This window comes from Schizophyllum commune (genome assembly GCF_000143185.2).
Source record: "Schizophyllum commune H4-8 unplaced genomic scaffold SCHCOscaffold_11, whole genome shotgun sequence".
Lineage (NCBI taxonomy): Eukaryota > Fungi > Basidiomycota > Agaricomycetes > Agaricales > Schizophyllaceae > Schizophyllum > Schizophyllum commune.
In genome coordinates this window covers 701,441-720,047 of record NW_026089548.1, presented here as the reverse complement: position 1 = coordinate 720,047, position 18,607 = coordinate 701,441, and the positions used below count along the sequence as shown (strand labels likewise).

General features: G+C 57.7%; 7 protein-coding genes across 7 annotated transcripts; 5 read left to right on the top strand and 2 right to left on the bottom strand.

The window, feature by feature from the left end:
* Window positions 1–1,678: 1,678 nt before the first annotated feature.
* Window positions 1,679–3,470, top strand: SCHCODRAFT_02638699 (glyceraldehyde-3-phosphate dehydrogenase). The gene is made up of 6 exons (XM_003028287.2): window positions 1,679–1,916; window positions 1,972–1,999; window positions 2,049–2,118; window positions 2,167–2,359; window positions 2,411–2,799; window positions 2,854–3,470. The coding sequence occupies exons 1-6, from the start codon at window positions 1,914–1,916 to the stop codon at window positions 3,182–3,184; spliced, it is 1,014 nt and encodes a 337-aa protein (XP_003028333.1). The 5' UTR covers window positions 1,679–1,913; the 3' UTR covers window positions 3,185–3,470.
* A 744-nt stretch (window positions 3,471–4,214) lies between these two features.
* Window positions 4,215–6,058, top strand: SCHCODRAFT_02638697 (uncharacterized protein). The gene is made up of 4 exons (XM_050346038.1): window positions 4,215–4,565; window positions 4,613–4,811; window positions 4,867–5,052; window positions 5,169–6,058. Exons 1-4 carry the CDS (start codon window positions 4,547–4,549, stop codon window positions 5,686–5,688), a joined length of 924 nt encoding a protein of 307 aa, XP_050198166.1. The 5' UTR covers window positions 4,215–4,546; the 3' UTR covers window positions 5,689–6,058.
* Window positions 6,059–6,270: 212 nt separating this feature from the next.
* Window positions 6,271–7,142, bottom strand: SCHCODRAFT_02589135 (uncharacterized protein; the record flags this gene model as incomplete). Its single annotated transcript, XM_003027998.3, has 2 exons — window positions 6,977–7,142; window positions 6,271–6,925 (listed from the first exon to the last, which is right to left on the bottom strand). The coding sequence occupies exons 1-2, from the start codon at window positions 7,123–7,125 to the stop codon at window positions 6,271–6,273; spliced, it is 804 nt and encodes a 267-aa protein (XP_003028044.1). The 5' UTR covers window positions 7,126–7,142.
* A 560-nt stretch (window positions 7,143–7,702) lies between these two features.
* Window positions 7,703–9,243, top strand: SCHCODRAFT_02589132 (NAD(P)-binding protein; the record flags this gene model as incomplete). Its single annotated transcript, XM_003028285.2, has 8 exons — window positions 7,703–7,754; window positions 7,856–8,026; window positions 8,096–8,189; window positions 8,299–8,451; window positions 8,566–8,701; window positions 8,769–8,850; window positions 8,904–8,968; window positions 9,049–9,243. 8 exons carry the CDS (start codon window positions 7,703–7,705, stop codon window positions 9,193–9,195), a joined length of 900 nt encoding a protein of 299 aa, XP_003028331.1. The 3' UTR covers window positions 9,196–9,243.
* Window positions 9,244–9,968: 725 nt separating this feature from the next.
* SCHCODRAFT_02638691 (uncharacterized protein) lies at window positions 9,969–11,242 on the top strand. The gene is made up of 3 exons (XM_003028284.3): window positions 9,969–10,145; window positions 10,202–10,697; window positions 10,745–11,242. Exons 1-3 carry the CDS (start codon window positions 10,015–10,017, stop codon window positions 10,982–10,984), a joined length of 867 nt encoding a protein of 288 aa, XP_003028330.1. The 5' UTR covers window positions 9,969–10,014; the 3' UTR covers window positions 10,985–11,242.
* A 925-nt stretch (window positions 11,243–12,167) lies between these two features.
* Window positions 12,168–16,996, top strand: SCHCODRAFT_070311 (uncharacterized protein). Its single transcript, XM_003028283.1, has 13 exons — window positions 12,168–12,283; window positions 12,332–12,842; window positions 12,896–13,549; window positions 13,603–13,958; window positions 14,010–14,201; window positions 14,254–14,379; window positions 14,436–14,562; window positions 14,612–15,083; window positions 15,132–15,427; window positions 15,480–15,908; window positions 15,960–16,072; window positions 16,121–16,309; window positions 16,522–16,996. The coding sequence occupies exons 1-13, from the start codon at window positions 12,228–12,230 to the stop codon at window positions 16,691–16,693; spliced, it is 3,693 nt and encodes a 1,230-aa protein (XP_003028329.1). The 5' UTR covers window positions 12,168–12,227; the 3' UTR covers window positions 16,694–16,996.
* A 630-nt stretch (window positions 16,997–17,626) lies between these two features.
* SCHCODRAFT_02638685 (uncharacterized protein) lies at window positions 17,627–18,569 on the bottom strand. Its single transcript, XM_003027997.3, has 2 exons — window positions 18,209–18,569; window positions 17,627–18,105 (listed from the first exon to the last, which is right to left on the bottom strand). Exons 1-2 carry the CDS (start codon window positions 18,531–18,533, stop codon window positions 18,029–18,031), a joined length of 402 nt encoding a protein of 133 aa, XP_003028043.1. The 5' UTR covers window positions 18,534–18,569; the 3' UTR covers window positions 17,627–18,028.
* Between the last annotated feature and the right edge of the window lie 38 nt (window positions 18,570–18,607).

Here is an 18,607-nt window from a genome sequence, read left to right as displayed (position 1 = left end):
TTTCTCCTGGTCCTGTCGATGTCCTTACCTCTATCCTCTAAATCTCCCCGATATCTGTACCATATTTATTCTTTTACATATGCGCTGTACTGTTATTGGCTGTCGATCGATCTATGTCCTGACCTTATGCAATCCAACGCTTTATGCCACTGACAATTTCGCGATGTCGATGAGGACAAGACGGAACGATAGGCAATTCTTGGCGAGGAGCAGAACGATGAGCCAGGACAGGCCGAGCAAAGGGGCAGCCTTGAAGCAGATACGAGGGCGGCGCGGGACGAAGAGGAGAGGCGGGCAGAGTAGGAAGGAGGAAAGGACATGCGGAGACCCGAACGGGAAGTTGAACTTCCGGAGCCGAATCGCGTGATATTGAGATCACGTGGTGTACGCCCATAGGGGCACACAGACCATAACAAGCTTTTGAGCATGTATATCCCATCGCTAGCCCATCGTGCAATTTCCAGAACATCCGGAGAACCTGGGAAGCTTTGATTAAGCGTAAAGAAGGCCAATCTTGGGCTTAGATACGTGCGTGGTAGCTATCGAGAGCGGTGGTGGCGATAGACATCTATCAGTCCCCCGTCACCTCGTACGACGGGCGACGAACAGGTTGGCAGTATGGGATCCGTGCGGAGGATAGCGGTCAGTTGATAAGAAGCGGCACTATAGGGGACTCGTCGTAGTTACGCCTCCGCAGGGTCGCAGGAAGCCCTCTGCCATCACGCTTAGGTCTACCTTTCGTCGTCCAAGTTTGATCCAAGCTAGCCTTGGCAGCACCGCGAGCAACAAAGCAATAGCCCCCGTGAGCGTTGGGATGTAGCTTCGCGACCCTCGAGGTTGGCTTCCTGCACCTCGAGGATTGCTTGGAAGAACCCGCGAACCAGGAAGAGACGCTCTCCTTTATTCTCTAGGCACTCATGACACCGATTCTCGTCCTGTCCGCAACCTGTGACGCCGATCGTGTCCTCGTCTTCGCAGTGGGATGGGTCAGGACGGGTGGACCCCGACAAATAGTTGACTTCATCGCAACTCATCGATGACCGAGTAGGTTCCCTTCTCGGAAAGTATACGCAGAAAAGATGCATTTCAGAGCTCCCATTTTGGGTCCGCGCAATTCAAAGCACCGTCATCAGGCTCGGCGCGCCGTCGAAGGCCGTCGATCTGTTGCCCGTGTGCGCTGCGGCAGTCCACGTTCGAGGGGCGGTCGCGCAGGCCTGGGCCCCGGAGGCGAGTCTGTGGTGGCAGGCGCGCGCAGGGCGGCCGTTGCGGTCGACGACCGAGCGCGCGCCACCCAGCCTATCCCGCGCGGGTCGGGACCCAAAATAAGGCGGCCCCGCCGCGCCCCGTCGGGCGAGCGGGTGTGTATCTACGAACGGAACTGGGAGGCGACTCGGAAGAGTTTGGTTAGAAAGGGGAACACCATCGCGGACGGCCCAGTGCTCTGGGGGTCGCAGCTGACGTGCATTGTGTTCAATTCTGACGCTGTGGCATGTAAGGAACGTGCTCGGGATCGGAGGGTGGCGCGAGAGCCTCTTCGGTGTGAGATTAGTAACTGTACTGCGAAGCCGCGGAGGGGTTAGGATGAGAGGTAGACAGGGTCGCAGCCCAGGTGCGAGAAGGACTGCGAAGGACTGTTCTTCGACCGCGCACCTGCAATTGCGCGCATGGATAGAATAGAGCGTCGCCCTCGAGGGGGACTCGACCAGGGCTGGTGGTGGCGCCCGACGGGACTGGCTGGGCATTTGCAGATGGCGCGCAGTCCAGGCCGCCGCCGATGTGTTCATCCCGTTTTGTCAGTATCGATCGGATCTTTCGGGCGTGGGTATAAAAGGCGCGCCGCCCGCCGTCTCCCTCTTTCTCCAGCACTCCCATCCAGAGCACTTCCCTCTCCCATCGCATCCCATCACACAATAATGGTGAGCACCGCGCGCGACGGCGAGCTCGCAGGACGCTGACATCTGCTCGCGATAGGCCGTGAAGGTTGGAATTAACGGGTTCGGTGCGTACGGCCCAGATTGGCGCAGATCTCGCCCTGACTCCCTCCGCAGGTCGCATTGGCCGTATCGTTCTCCGTAATGCCCTTCAGCTGGGCAACATCGAGGTCGTCGCCATCAACGAGTGAGTGCAGCGAGCTCAGTTTCCATCTTCAAGTCTGACGCGATCTAGCCCGTTCATCGCCCTTGACTACATGGTCTACATGTTCAAGTACGACACCGTCCACGGCCGCTACAAGGGCACCGTCGAGGTGAAGGACGGCAAGCTCGTCGTCGACGGCCATGCCATCACCGTCTTCGCTGAGAAGAACCCCGCCGACATCAAGTGGGGCTCTGCTGGCGCCGACTACATCGTCGAGTCCACCGTACGTCATATATGCGCTCCCATTTCCCGCACTTCCTAACCTCTCTCGTAGGGTGTCTTCACCACCGTCGAGAAGGCGTCCCTGCACTTGCAGGGCGGCGCGAAGAAGGTCGTCATCTCGGCGCCCTCCGCCGACGCCCCGATGTTCGTCGTCGGCGTCAACCTCGACAAGTACGACTCGAAGTACCAGGTCATCTCGAACGCGTCCTGCACGACCAACTGCCTGGCGCCGCTCGCGAAGGTCATCCACGACAAGTACGGCATCGCGGAGGGTCTCATGACCACCGTGCACGCCACGACCGCGACCCAGAAGACCGTCGACGGCCCGTCGCACAAGGACTGGCGCGGTGGCCGCTCGGTCAACAACAACATCATCCCCTCGTCGACTGGTGCCGCTAAGGCCGTCGGCAAGGTCATCCCCTCGCTCAACGGGCGCCTCACGTACGTCTGATCTGTCCAGATCTCCTTAGCGGCCTCCTAATCTCTTCCCCACAGCGGCCTCGCCTTCCGTGTCCCGACCCTCGACGTCTCCGTCGTCGACCTCGTCGTCCGCCTCGAGAAGGAGGCGTCGTACGACGAGATCGTCGCGACCGTCAAGGAGGCGTCCGAGGGCCCGCTCAAGGGCATCCTCGGCTTCACCGACGAGTCCGTCGTCTCGACCGACTTCACCGGCGCGAACGAGTCGTCCATCTTCGACTCCAAGGCCGGCATCGCGATCAGCAAGAGCTTCGTGAAGCTCATTGCCTGGTACGACAACGAGTGGGGCTACTCCCGCCGTGTCTGCGACCTGCTCGTCTACGCGGCGAAGCAGGACGGCGCGCTCTAAGCGGCGAAGCAAGACGGCGCGCTCTAAGTGCCTGATCCTTTGGACGCTTGTACTTTACCTCTACATAGACTGGGCCGGAGAGTAAAAGAAGAAAGGAATGTAACGTTGTACAACATGTCTAATAATTGTACGATCCCAAAAATGATAGAATGGATGGTTTGAAAGTCGTGCATGTATGCGATAGGGGCCACCTCGAAGGAATTTCGCGGGCGTACGGCCAGAACCTCTTTGGAGCAAGCTTCGACAAACAGTAAATATGCCCAAGAATGGGCACAATAACACTTGCGCGGTTCTCAGGTCAAAAAGAGTTCCGCCGTGTCGAAGAGCCTTCCGATAGTGCGCTGAAGGCAACTATGAATGGCTTTTCAGACCGGTAGGGTCCCAGATTGGCGTCGTTATTGTGATCACAGCGTGTCTTTACATACTCGAGTCAACAGGATTCACATAGGTTCTGAGGTCGATTCAAGGAGGCAGATGGCGCAATGATGGGTTCCCATAATGGTCGAGAGTGGAATCGAAGTAATATTGCGAAGGAGGTGATACTGGGGTAAGGGACTGGGTATGAAGACTAATATAACAGTCTTATCTTTCGGCTGGCATGTTGCAGGTTTTCTACAATCTGTTGGGTTTGTGAGTACGGTGCATATATGGGCGAGATAGTAGGGATGGATCAGAGAGAAGATATGGAGTAAAAGACTCGGGATCAAGGCAAGGTCGCGTATAAACGCACCTCGCTCGGCTTGTGCATGAAGTTGATACGAAGTTCTGCATCACGGGAGGGATTGGCCATTGCTCACTCACCTTGTCACCGAGGTAAGCAGTGTTCTTCAGTCTTCAGAGGACCGAGGTCCGCGCAACGCAAGCAGCTAGGCGTCAGCGGAACGACACCGTCGTCGCGGACAAGCCACGGAACGGAGGGATCAGTCACACGTCACCATTTGTGACAGGTCGGCCGGCCTTCCCGGTGGCGGTGCACACGCGCTTATTGTTCCCTTTTTGTCCAACAATGAGCATCATGCACGGTCCCGGCGGGCAATGCACCAATCCCATGGCAACCCCTGAAAATGGTCGTGTCATCAAAATGAGGAGCAGAATCGATAAAAACGCAGACCGTCCTTTGTCCCCGACCACCACCACGACCCCGCCGCCGCGCGCGCTGCGCCTTTCTTCTCCTTCCTCTTTTCCTACCAGGCCACGCGCCTTTCTTCACGTTCACGCTCTCTTACGCCCCCTCGTGCTGCGCACGCATTCCTTTGACGCCCGATAGCGCGATACTCGAGTAGTATCGGCCCTTTCACGCTCTTGTCAACCAACCTATACGATCGAGCGTACCCATCCACACTTCCACGAACCTCACGCAAGATGTTGCCTCCTCGCGCATGTGAGTACACCCTCAGTGGCCACGGCAATCTCTGACGCGTGGCACAGACCTCTTCATTGGCCTGAACATCGTCCGGACCCTCAGCATCATCGCGCTGCTGCTGGTCTTTGCGAGCAACATCGAGACCCTCGTCCATGACATCGAGGCCGTCAACCGCTTCACCGCCGCCGGCAAGGCCGCCGATGACTCGGACAGCAGCTCCATGAACTCGACAATGACGGACTATCTGAACGGGGACTACATCGAGTGCGTGGGCCTTGGTCTTGCACTTGCGATCGGGCGCTGACGGAGATGCTCGTAGAGGGAGCACCGTTCCCAACCAGGCTGCTGGCATCTTCTGGGCGGTGCTCAACCGGCTCTTCATCCTCTTCCAGGTCATCGTTCTCCTCCTCTCCGAGCTCGGTTGGCCCATGGCCTTCTTCAACCGCTTCTTCCCTATCCTGGGCGACGACTTCGGCCTCGGAGCGCTGGGTGTCATACAGTGTCTGTGCGTATCTCTTTTCCCTCTTCTTTTCCTTCTCCCGCACTCCCTGTCCCCCCCCCCCCTCCCTTGTTGTGTGCTACCTCGCCACTCAGCGCCCCATACTAACCTCTCCTCCCCAGCCTCGGCGCCTCCATCCTCTCGCACCACATCGACGACTTCACGCTCGTTTCCGCCTTCTTCCTCTTCTCCATCGGCATCCTCAACATCCTCGCCGGCCTTATCTTCCGCGCGGGCGCCAAGTCGAAGCGCTCCATCTTCTGCTGGCGCGAGCACGCCAAGGCCTCGCTCCCCACGCACGTCGGGCCCGTCGACGTCTCGAACATCAAGCCGCCGTCCTTCGTCGCGAACGCGTGGGCGGAGAAGAGCAACGCGTGGGCGGGCAAGTTCGGTGGCGAGACGGGCAAGTACGGTGGCGAGAAGGGCTACGGCGCGAGCTCGCTCGGGGAGAAGACCAGGGCGGGCCCGAACACCTACACCACCTTCGAGAAGCCGACCCAGCAGCCCGACCCGGCCTCGAAGGCGGGCTTCGGCTTCGGCCGCCAGGGCGAGAAGGCGGCGGGCCTCAAGGGCTACCTCATCACGAAGCCGATGGAGACGCTCCCGCGGTACGCGGCCAAGCTCAACGCGGCGAGCAAGTAGAGGGGCGCGCTAGACGCCACCCCTCCGCTACATATCGCCTTCGTCGATATGGAGTGTCCGCGACCGACAACGACCACACGCCATCAACACTGAAGACAAGAAGACACACGCCACACACCGAGGACTCGCCACTCACATAGAGGGAACGGAGTATACGCATTTCTGACGGGTATTATGGACAAGACTACGCTATCACGGGCATCTCTCCTGGCCTGGGAGACTACATAATATGGATGGACCTGCTACGCGGGCCTCGTCTGGGGAACCCGCTGCGCGGGCTCCCTGTTGTATTACCTACTTACGACTACGAATCTGTGTAGCATATGACTTACCGTCGCCGGTGCAATGGAACTGACTTGCACCACTGCTCTCTACATCTTCGCCACTCAAGGGTCGTCAAGCTCAAGCTAAGGTATTATTTAAACGATGTAGGTCTAGTCACGCATACATATAGGGGCACTTTCTAGCTCTATCCGTAGTCTATGCATCATCGAGGGGCGGCAAGTCCAAAGTCTCATCGGGTAGCGCGACACCTGAGGCGCTATCACGCCTGCAGGCAACACGTCTCCGCTGCAACCGCTATTACAAGCTCCAGCAATGGGGATACGCCCCCTCCACGTAATTCTTCCACAGCGATGCCCCTTCGTGCGCCCGGCTCGCCAAGTACTTCACCTTCCCCGCGGTGTGTATGTCCGGCAGCTGCAGCAGCATCACGCGCAGGCACTGCAGCCGCGGCGGCGACAGCAGCACGTCCATCACGCGCGGCGACGGGCGGCTGAACCCGCGCACGTTCAGCTCGCGCAGCGCGCCCAGGGGCTCGAGGTCGGGGAGGGGGAGCGTGTCGAGCGGCGCGGAGCCCCAGTACGCGACCTCGAGGTACTCGAGCGTGCCGCACCAAGCGGGGCGGGAGGCAGGGTCGGCGCCTTGCGGCAGACAGGATGAGAAACCGACGAAGTGCGTCGTGAGGCTGCGGAGGGGCATGGCGCGGACGAGCGGCGCGAGGCGGATGCGCCAGTCCTTCCAGCAGACGAGGTTGACGACGCCGGTGCAGGCGGCGAGGATGCGGACGGCGTCGGCGGACGGGACAATAGAGTGAATGTAGAGGTTCTTGACCGCACGGGTGAAGAAGGTGGCGGGCTTGGAGTCGAGGGCGATCATGAAGGACTTGACGCGCGCGTAGAGGGCATCGCGGACGGGGTGGTCGAGCACGACGCTGTTGTATATGATGGGTTCTATGCTGTTTTTAGGGAGGGTGAGCGAGCAGTATCAAGGTTCGCAATGGACTGACAGTCTCTGAACGTCCTTCGACACGTAGACGAGTTGTAATGCATGCTGGAAGTCCGCATATGCTGCGTGCAGAAGTATCTCTACTACGATGTCCCAAGGTACGTCTTGAGTGGGTTTTCTGAGAGTATTACAGGCAGCAGAGACAGACATTCGAGTGGGACAGGTGAAGAAGGGGGAAGGGAACCGTCCGTGAGCGCAAGAGGCGAGCAGCGACGTGGTGGCGCGCAACGGGACGTGCCGGCCCGGGTACAGGCACCGAAGAAGTGTCAGAAAACCTGCCTTATTTGGTAATTTGATGACACGTGTCACAAATTCCGAGTGTTCCGGAAAGTTCAACTTGAACTCGCTTTTAACCCTCGCGTGGCCTCAAAGCCCCCGAATCACCCACGCCTTGAAATATCAATCCATGCTCAGCTGAGATCACAGAGGACTGATCACGACCGTCTGCCGAAGTCCTGCGTCACCCTGTGCCGCTTTCCCGCTCACCAAATTCCACGATAGAGGGCCCATTGAATACCTATGGAATCAATGCCCTAGCGCCTCTAAAGTGGCAGCGGATATACTTTAGCCGCTCGAGCCGCCTTTTCATCCGCCACCCGAGGAATATGTGGCCCTCTCAGCCTTGGGAATAGGTTCACTCTCATATATAAAAGACCTTGAGCGCCTTTGCCTATGGACCAGAACCAGACAGACCCATTACCACTACTCTTCGGGTGAATCTTTAATCATGTCTTCTCCTCGTCGCATCGCTACTATATTTGGTGCTACTGGCCAACAAGGTGTGTTGCTCTCTCTGCTTATACTACACCTGCCCTTCACTGTCTTGCAGCTTTGCCTCCTTCGTCCCCTGCACGTACTCGTACTTATTCACCATTTCCAGGCGGCTCAGTAATCGACGCCCTTCTCGCCGACGATATCTTCACCCCGCGCGCCGTCACGCGCGACGCAAGCTCAGCCGCTGCGAAGGCCCTCGAAGCGCGCGGCTGTGAGGTTGTCGAGGCGAACGCGGCGGACAAGGAAGCCGTGAGGCGCGCCGTCCAGGGCGCGGAGTGTGTGTTCGGGGTCGGCGTTTTCCTGTTGCAAAGCTCATGCACTGAAACCAACGATGCCATTCTCATAGGTCACCGTCCCCTCACCCCCGTGCCCGAGCTGCAGCAGGGCACGAACATGGTCGACGCGAGCAAGGAGGCGGGCGTTAAGTTCTTCGTGTGGAGGTACGCAGATTCCTCTTGCCTGCTCCTCTCCCTTTCGTCCTTCACGCTGTCCGTCGTCTTAATTCCCTTTCGTCAATGAATAGACACCGCTCACCCTCGCCCCACGTAGCTCCCTCCCCAGCATCAAAGAGATCTCTGGCGGGAAGTACACCCAAGTACAGCACTTCGAGGACAAGGCGGCCGTCGAGAAGTACCTGAAGGCCTCTGACGTGGCGAACGCCAGCATCATGACGGGCTTCTTCTTGGAGAACTTCTTGACGACGTGAGTAAATATTCCTGTCCTCCTCTTTCCGTCCCTTCCGCGGTTTGCCCTGCTTTCTCCGCTCGAGATTGACCCCCCATGCCTCATTATTTTTTCAACTTCTCTCTTTCCCAGCATGCCCCTCAGGCCCATCACCACTGGCTACCACGTCGACACGCCCTCCTCGCTCACCGCTACAAACACCGTCTGCTGTATCGGCAAGGAGATGGGGAGCGCGGTGGCAGCACTGATGAGGAACTACAAGGACAAGGTAGGAGGCCTTCGAGCCCGCAAGGATCTGTTTGGACATTACTCTAGATACTGACTAGCCTATGCAGCTCGACGACATCAACGGCCAGAACTACATCCTGGGTCATGGACGCGCGACGCTCGAGGAGATTGTGGCGGAGATTTCGAAGGGTGTGTATTCCTATCTGGCGGTGGCTGTCATTCTCACTGACCACACTATCTAGCCCTCGAGAAGCCCGTTACGATCAAGCAGGTGGAGAAGATGGGTTTCCCGGCGCTGGATGAAATGGTAGGTCCCCTTATTTCCATGTTCAGCCATCTTGCTTCTATTCTCGACGAATAAATCAGAGCTCACGACACCCTCGATAGTTCGACTTCAACGCCGAGTACGACAGGTACGCGGGGAAGCCGTGCCCTGATCCTCGTCTCTTGTCCCTGGGTGCGGAAGTGGGCACGGTGAATGAGTTCACGGAGAAGGTCCTGAAGCCGTTTTTGGAAAAGAAGGGGGCACAGTAGACGGGTACCAGAGCTCCAGACTTATGAGTGAACACCCGCAGAGCGGCTAAATGGATCAGATATGAACTACGTATAATAAATGTTCGAGGTGCTAGCAAGAGAAACGAAAACCGAGGGTACCCGAGGGCGGCCATAAAGCGCGGCTGTTGCCGAGATCAGCGATCACAGTCACGTGTATCGCTGTTCAAGTTTTCGGTTCCCCTCTTTCTTCGTTTCATACGCTACTTCCTCGCCATATTGCGCGCGCATAAGTTGTGAATATACTGGAAAACGACACACACACACACAGGCGCTGGACCTCGGAGAGGACTCTCCGCTGAGTAGATGTCGAACTCCCTGCTTGTATACTTAGGCCGTCTGATGCGTTGGCCCTTGGCGAGTTATCGCACCATTTGAGGGGTGGTTTTCGTCCGTCCCGAGGCCCCTTGTTACGACCGGCTTTGATGCAGATGATATGGGCCGCATATGGACCTTCCATGTCGCATGTACGCCCACACATCCTTGTATGTAAGTCCCCTTACCCCCTTTTTTCCACTAAAAATCACTGACCAAATTCAGCTAGATTGGCGCTTGATGCAAATTTCTGAGGCATTCTCAGAGTGATCCTTGGCTGCCTGGACGCCAGGGAAAGCAATCAGGCTATGATCGAGGTCGTAACGGAGGCGGAGCGGATAGTTTGCCCCGGCCCGCCGTCGCCCGGTCCATGCATTTTGATTGGCCCCCCGCCGCACGATATGCAAGATTCCGAAGAGACCGCGAGGGGTTCTCTGATAGCCATTCCCTCTTGCTCTTGACCACATTCCCCAGGAAGCGCCGACAATGGAAGTTGACACGCTCGCTCCGGTCTGGCTCCCTGCAGAGCTCGAGGACGAAATTTTGTCGTGGGCGGCTATCATCGTTCCCAGCGACGCTCTTTCCCTCACCCTCGTCTCGCGACGAGTGCACAACGTGTGAGTGGCCCACGTAGCATCTCGCCAACCTAGCTGAACCCCATCGCGCGCCCTAGCATCAATCCCCTCATTTACTCCACCGTCGTCCTCGACTCCTCCGCGCGGCATGTCGTGAACCTCGGGCGCGTGCAAAAGTTCCTGCGCACGCTGGACATGAAGCCGCCTGCGTTCTTCGCGCGCACGGTCAAGAGCCTCTGCGTCACCTGCGCCGTCGGCCCTGAGATCGCCACGCGCGTGCTCGCCATCTGCTCCGGCGTGCAGCACTTGGCGTGCTGGGTCAAGTTCGACGACCGCGAGGCGATCGTTCCCTTCCTCCACCGCATGCCCCTCCGCAGCCTCAACATCGAGCTTGGCACCTTCAACACCGTCCTCTCGCCCCTCTGCCGCGCACGGGACGACAGCGTGTCCACCCCCACCTCAGCACCGGCCACCGATCGGCAAATGGCCGTCTCCGCGTGCTCGTGGCCGTCCACCCTCAAACACCTCGAGCTCGTCTACTGGGATACCCCGCCTGCGCTCGCCGACCTCACGGCGCTTCCAGCCCTCACCCAGGTACATTCATCACGTCCCCGTCGCTTCGCATCACTCACCTCCCACAGGTCAATCTGTTCTGGGGTCAGGACGGGCCGTACCCGGAGGCGATCAGCACGGCCATCGAAACCTGCGCCCGCCTCGAAATCCTTCGTGTGCTCGTGTACGATGCCGTCGAGGACATAGACGGGCGGAAGAGTGACCTCCACAAGGACACCCGCGTTAAGCGCTGTGTTCCCGCGTCTCCAGCTGTCAAGATGTGGTCAAACTACTTAGACGGCTCAGGCCCAGGCTGCTGGTCGCCTTGAGCGCGCCATCCCACTGGATGCTTTACGTGCTCAAAAAGTTACCGAGGGCCGTTAGAGAGCCTTCACTCTATTTATCTGATCGGGTCTGCGGCGCCTGCCAGAGCCGGCGCAGCGTGGTTGGGGTATTTATCACTAATGGGTTCCTTCTCGAAAGGACGTGGTCGCTGCCCGCGACATATACTACTAATGGATCTCACCTTCGTTATACCTAGACCAATAGAACTTCGTCACTGGATATATCTTCGTCCCTTGTTATGACTAGGGCGCCGGCGTCAAGGGTACCGAATGTCTCACTTCCCGGTCGACGAACTTTAACTTGCGAAGTCGAACAATTAGCACGTGGTCAATTTCACGTGCTCCGGCGATTACCGCAGCACCCATCTGCGCCCATACCATCGCTTGCTCCTGGCTCCCCATTCGCCTCTGCGGCGAGCTAAGCACTGTTTCTCCTCCCGACTTGTCTTTCTTCGATTTGTATACTTGCAGAGTTAAATCTGTGAGGGCGGAGAACCTGAAGTCGAAGATCCGTCCAAAGACGGCAGCGGGTCCGGAAACGTACAAGTCTCGTCGTCAGACTCTTCCTTCAAGTCCACCGAGGCAGCAACTGCCGCAATCCCTGAGATCGCTCTCGTCAGGCCATCTCGAACAGCGAGGGGAAGGAAATACCACATACCGGCGAGAGGCAGTTACTTCTCGAGAGTGCACTGGTGCGAGCGCAGCGTTTCGGCGCCTGATTATCTCACTGACGGTCTGGCAAGAACGCACGCGCTCGCAACCCACATCGGACACGGAACTCACCAGACGCTATACCCCCCACCATATCCAACACTCAGGGACCGGTCGCTCATGTCAAGGCGAAGCGTAGCAAGCGTAGGCAGCTACTCCAGCCTTTCGCACGAGAGGAGAATTTCGAAGCATCGCATCACGGAGGATGACCTCTTCGAGTGCGTGGACGTGGCCTGCCCTTAATACTCCTCTGACCTACCGCCTAGATATGTACTGCGAGTCGCGTAAGGGTCCCCGTCGATCGCCATGTACACCCATCTGATATTGCGCGCGCCACAGCATCCTCGCGTACTTGACGCTCCCCAAGCCCGAGGTCACTGCGCCAGAGGGCAAGGACAAGGACCGCGAGCGTGAAAGGGAACACTCCCTTCGACTATCCGCACTCTCCAATTTCTCAATCTCCGACCTGTTCAAGGACGTGCGAGATGGGCCCAAGAGCGTCAAGTTTCCCGAGAAGATGCTCAAGGTCCTGGAGAACAAGCTGCAGAACATCGCTATGGGCAAAGATCCGACGTGCGTGGCATGCTGTGCGCAGCCGACTTGTTCTAACCCTCATCATAGATACTCGGACCAGCTCGTGCGCCGCACCATGGCCAAATTCTATACCCAGTTCATGGTCGACAGCTTCAAGCGTCAAATGAAGGAGAACCGCAAGATCGAAGAGCTTATCCTCATGTTCGCGACCCACGCAACAGGCGTCCTCAAGAAGGAGCCGACGCTCGCAGGTGACGGCTGGAAGATCGAACTCAACAAGCAGATTGCGCAATTTGTGCATCTCCTCCATAGCTGCCTGAAGAACCTAAACCATGTATCCCCTGAGCTACTCTCCCGGCTAGAAATGTACACGGCGAAACTGGCCCCTGCTGCATCCGTACCCTCCACGGACTCTGGATACGACTCGGGGTCGCAGCGCGATTCGTACGTTGCGCCCGGCATCAGCCAAAGCGTCGGCGATATGGACCTTGTGAAGACAGTAGCGTCCGTATTCAAGGTGCCAGAATCTGCTGTTCAGAAAGAGGTCGACAAGCTCCGAAGTATCTGCACGGAGAAGGCTGCTCTCACCGACCTGAAGGTTAGTGCCGAAGAAATATTTTGGATCTAACAGCGCGCTAACACCACATTCAGACGTGCTTGAAGAACATCAATGCTGGTGCTCCATTCCCAGGCCGCGAAGAGGACTTCGCCAGCGAGGCGGCATGGCATCACTGGCGAACCCTCGAGACCTCGCACATCCAGCAACTCATGGTCGCCATGGTCCAATTCAACCCCGAACTCGCGAAATCTACCCCCTCCGAGGTCCTCCAAACAACGCGACCCGGCTCCGTGTACACAGATTCTCGCCAAGCCTCCGTCGGCAGCCGAAGATCCCTCTACGCGCTCGAGCAGCAAGAAGGATCTTACGATGACCTCGGTGCCGACGATGACGATGATATCCAGGTCGGGCACAACTTCACATACATCCCGCCCAATCCGAAGAAGTACTACAAGAAGCTGCTCGAGACATGCCTTATGGCGGACCTTGAACGCATGATGAGCCCGGAGGTGGACGATAATGACGAGGTGTCGCTAGGGATTCTGTCCGCGCCGCATATCGAGCTCATCAACGAGTGCGCGCTACGGTGGCGGATTGGGCAGCCGTATCGGGTGGCGTGCTTTTTGGACTTGGTGCGGCAGTTGTACGAGCGGAATGATATACCCATGGAGTGTGTACCAGAGGCGCTGCAGAACGTACAGCGAGTAATGCACGAGATCGAGTTCGAGAAGTGGCCATTGCAGGACGTACGTATGCCCGTCCAGGATATTCCCTGTTCCATGTCTGATCATTCACGCAGATGGAATACCTCACCAGCGTCTACGGAAGCCTTTTCAACATCTTCCTGTCGTCCGTCTACCACGCAATGGACGCTCTTCCCGACCTGAAGAAGTCCGATATTGCCCCTTTCATCGCCGTGCTCGAGCAGCTACAGGAGAGCGGGCTCCTCGAACGCTTCGAGGTCGACGTGAATGCGCGGATGGAGGACATCCGAGATCGTGTGCGACAAGCCTCGCAGGATTACTACACGTACAAGATGGCAGAGTTCCACAAAGAGCCTGGTGTCAACCGCGCACTGCCATTATTGCTGATGACGGACGATATCGAGAAGCACGCGAAGTTACTGGACAAGCGGTTCCCAGAGCCAATATTAGGGTTCGCGCATAGTCTTTCGTCTTGCACACTAGACACTCATGGTTTCTTCAGGCAACTCGACCTTGTGTCGCTCGTCGTCGGCGAACTGATACCCATGTTCGTGGGCGAGTTGCAGCAGAACCAGAAGTACCTATTCGAGGCATCGATGAACGGGCCAACACCGGACGTACCTATCCAGGACATCTTCGCGCTTTACAGAAGAACGAAGATGTTGTTGGGCATGTACAAGGCTTTCGTACCACAGTGAGTACTCGTCTGCCGTTACGTTCCCTTTTAGTCTGACTTCCATTCGCAGAGGTCAAATCAGCTTTGACTTGGCAAACTTCTTCGAGCCCTATGTTCGGCAATGGCTTGCGAACACGGACGCGAAGACGAGCCAATGGGTGGAGGCTGCCATCGCTCAGGATAAGGCGAGTGCATAGTTGTTAGCTGCTGCTCATAGGTTTTTAACTTCGCTCTTTAGTTCGAGTCCGAAAGCACAGAAGGGCATAGCTCCTCAATCGTGGATCTCTTCGACTCCTTGCGCAGTCCTATAGACTTCTTGCAGGATCTCGAATGGGAAGACGAGTACCAGAATGCGAGATTCTTCACCGCATTGTCCAAGGTACATGCCAATCAAGCTGGGTTCCAGCCCGTGCTCACAAGCTTCCCAGACCGTTTCGAAGGCCGTAGAACAGTACTGCCGCAGTGTCGAAGCGCTCTTCCTCACCGAAATGTTCCCTCGCCCTAACGACTACCTCCAACCGCAAAAGTCCTCCGCCTGGCTCGAAAAAGCGCGCCAGCTCGCCATCCAGGGCGAGAAGCGCGTCGAGCCGTACAACTTCCAGCCGCAGTCCTGCGTCAAGCTCAACAACATCGAGGCCGCGCGCCGGCTGTTGGACAAGATGTACGACCAGATGCAGGCGGACAACGTCGCGGACACGCTGCGCGAGCTTGCGCCGCCGGTGCCGGAGAAGACGGAGCGCGAGCGGTTCCTGTTCACGGTGAAGGTGGTGATTGCGGAGGGGCTGGTGCCGCTGGATAGCAGCCCGTCGTCGAAGCTGGACACGTTCGTAACGTTGAGCGATGAGGCGGGCAACCGGGTGGCAAAGACGAGGACGATCTATGAGAGCTTGAACCCGCGGTGTATGTGTTTCTTGCAGGTTCTGGAGGAGTATGCTGACTTCGTTACAGGGGACGAGACTTTCGATATTTCGGTCGACAAAGCGCTGTGGCTCATGGTCAGTGTTCGCGACCGGGCACTCGTTGGGAAGCACGACACCATAGGCCGCGCATACCTCTGCTTGGATCCTCGGCGGTTCGGCGACTTCCTCGCGCACGACCTCTGGATGGATCTCGACTCGCAAGGCCGAATCCTCGTCCGCGTCAGTATGGAAGGCGAGAAGGACGATATCCAGTTCTACTTCGGCCGTGCTTTCCGTTCGTTGAAGCGTGCCGAGGCAGACATGTTGAGGATATTCATCGACAAGGTGATGCTCGATTGACGTGATGGCTTGGTCCCCGTACTGACCACCCGCATAGATGTCTCCCTTCATCCGCCAATGCCTCTCACGGAACGTGCTCAGGACACTGATCAAGGGCAACTCCACCCTCGACTACAACAAGGCCCTCGGCAACGTCACCGCGCTCTACCGCTCCGCCATCGGCTCTTCATCCAACGAGCCGCAGATCCCCCTCCCTCAGTCCGAGAAGCCGCGCATACGGCCCGAGGACCTCACGGACGTCGAGATCGAGCAAGCGATCCTCCCGCTGTTCGACTACTTCGATGCGAACCTGCAGACGCTGAACACGTACCTGAGCGACACGGCGAAGGAGATGGTGATGACGCGCGTGTGGAAGGAGGTGCTGACGGTGATCGAGGGCCTGCTGATCCCGCCGCTGTCGGATGCGACGAGCGATATGAAGCCGTTGAGCGACAAGGAGGTGGATATCGTGTTCAAATGGTTGAAGGTGGGTTTTTGAGTATAGATTTGTTTCGATAGCGGTGCTGATGAGGTGTAGTTCTTGCGTGACTACTTCTACGCGGGCGGCGAGGGTCCGGTGCCACTGGAAGAGCTGCAGAACCAGAAGTACCACAGCATCGTGTCGATCCGGCTGTACTACGACTGGCATAGGTATGTGGAGTGTTTGCACAATTGAACTACGTACTGACGTTAATCCAGCGACGCGCTCATGGAGGAGTGCGTGCGCATGATGTCGCAGAGCCTGCGCTCGTCGGGCACGATGAAGAAGAAAGCCAAGAGCGTGTACAACCAGCGTAACCTCGGCACGATTAAGGAGCGCAAGAAGGAGAAGCGGTCGGAGAAGGAGATCAACAACGGGGAGGTCATCATGCGAATATTGCGGATGCGGTATGTTGTTTGCCTTCGTGTTTTCTCCTCGTTTCAAGTGTTTTCTCTGCGCTTCGAGTGTTTTCTTCTCTCATGACGTTCCGCCTTCTTGCGTCCCGCCTTGATGCGTTCGACCTTCATGCAATCTATCGTTGCGCATGCGATCCATCCTTGCGCATGCGACCTCCCGGACCACCCTCCCCGCCCAAGACTCACACTGACCCCACCCGCAGACCCGGCACCTCCGACTTCATCGCCCAGCAGCTGCAGATCATGCACATGCAGGCCGAGCAGGAGCAGCAGCGGCAGGCGTCGAAGGCGCACCGGCTGAACCGGCCCTCGCAGAGCCAGCGGTCGAACCGCCTGAGCGCGATCCCGCCCGTGCCGTCGCCGGTGGCGGAGTGATCTGCGCAGTCTTGCCTGCTAACACCTGCTCTCGCCAGCTTGCGTGTCCCCCTGCTTGCCGATGATTGGGTGACTGTGTTGGTGGCGAAGAGTACACGCTTGACGGGCGCGCGTACTCGCTTGACGGGCGCGTATTCTAACTTGACGAGCCTATATACCTTCTAATTTGGTTTGGATACCGCTTTCTGCTGCTGTTCTTCTTTGCTGCTCCGTTCGAGTTACTCAGTTAGGTCCTGCTCTGTTCGAGTTACTAGGTCCGGGGACAATGTACTTTATACCACATGAACTCTTTTCTCTCGTCTCTGGCTTGGTCCATGTGTGAACGGGCGACTGGCTTTGTTTGACTTGCGTGGAACGGGCGAGAGGCTAACTGGACGGAAGACAGGCTAACTTGGCGGACGACAGGCTAACTTGACGGACGACAGGCTGACTTGACGGACGACAGGCTGACTTGACGGAAGAATAGGGGTCCTTGCTTTGTCCTCCCTGTAGGTGCCGGTGGGTACTAAGGCGGGGGTTGCTACAAATTTTGTCGACGTCGAGTGGCAGAGAGATTGCTCAAGTATGGCTCGAGCATACACAGCATCAGCCATGGGCGCGCAAACGGAGGTACGGTGGCACCGGCATCCTCAATGTGCATACTAGCATACCAGAGACTGCCTCTACAAAGGTGGAGATTTATCCTGCCCCAAGCCGACCGAGGCCTATCTCACTCCTCCCGCCGTGCTGCCTGCCACTGCGCGGTACCGGTGGCCGACGCAAACGAGGCGCCAGGACGCACCCAGTCTGCAGTTGGTCTCGGACTATAATCCTTTGGTCAGCGATGGATGTCCGGTCCACACAAGTACCATGCCCGCCAGACACGCGAAGCTCTCTGAAGGCAGGTTGACGAGACTGAAGGCCGCTTTACGAGACTAGCTCGCGCCACCAGACTGCGTACCACAGGTAGTAATTCCGGTTAGCACTTTTACTGTGCATATATGCATGCCTGAGACATCAGCGTTCTCAAAGGGCAAGTGCAAGCAGAAAGGGCAAGTGCTAGATGACGTAGGAGCCCGTGCATTGATAGGATGATGAGATGATCGTAGAACATGTACATGAACTTCAAGAGATGCTGTTCAGATAGCCTTTTACGTTGTGTTCAGAAAGGAGGCTCTACGGTGCTGGATTGAGCGGCTGTACGGTGTGTTCATAGCAGAGGACGTCAAGTTGTTTCCTGAGTGTACGCGTGCTCCGTGAGGGTAGAGCAGAGGTTGGGTATGATGGATGGTGGCGAGGGCCGGGGTATAGCAAGTGATGTGGTATGGGTCGTCCTGAGGGGCGGCCCGCGGCGTCCTATGAAGCGACTTGCCGATCGAGGAAGGCCCTGATCATGCCCATAATCTCCTGCTTCACATGCGCCGGCACAGCAGCTGCAAGAACTCGTTAGCCTTGTCATCCTGCCCGGTCCCCCTCCTCATCTGTTTCCTCCTTTACTCATCCCCTCGCCGTCCCCTCGCGACCACTAACACTCACCATGCGCATGTGGCCCCAAATGGTCCAGCAGATCCTGCACCGTCACGCTCGTGAGCGAGTTCGCCGTACGCGCGGTGCCCCTGATGTACAGCTCGTCGACCCATCCCGCCTCGTTCAGCCTTGCATGTAGCGCCGCGCGGATCGCGCCCCACTCAGGCGACGCAAGCAGCCGGCGGAGCAGCTCGTGCTCGACCGCGTCCATGGGGGGCTTCGTCGCGCCATTCGCGTTCACTGCACCATTTGTGCTCGAGCTGGCGCGCGCGCCGTTCGAGCTCGAGTGCGCACCATACACGCCACGCCCATTCGCTGCCGCGCGGGGAGGCATATATGCGATGTGAGGGCGCGAGAGCCTCTATGCGTCCCGCACGTGGGGAGTGTGGAAGAGCGCGAGTCTCAATG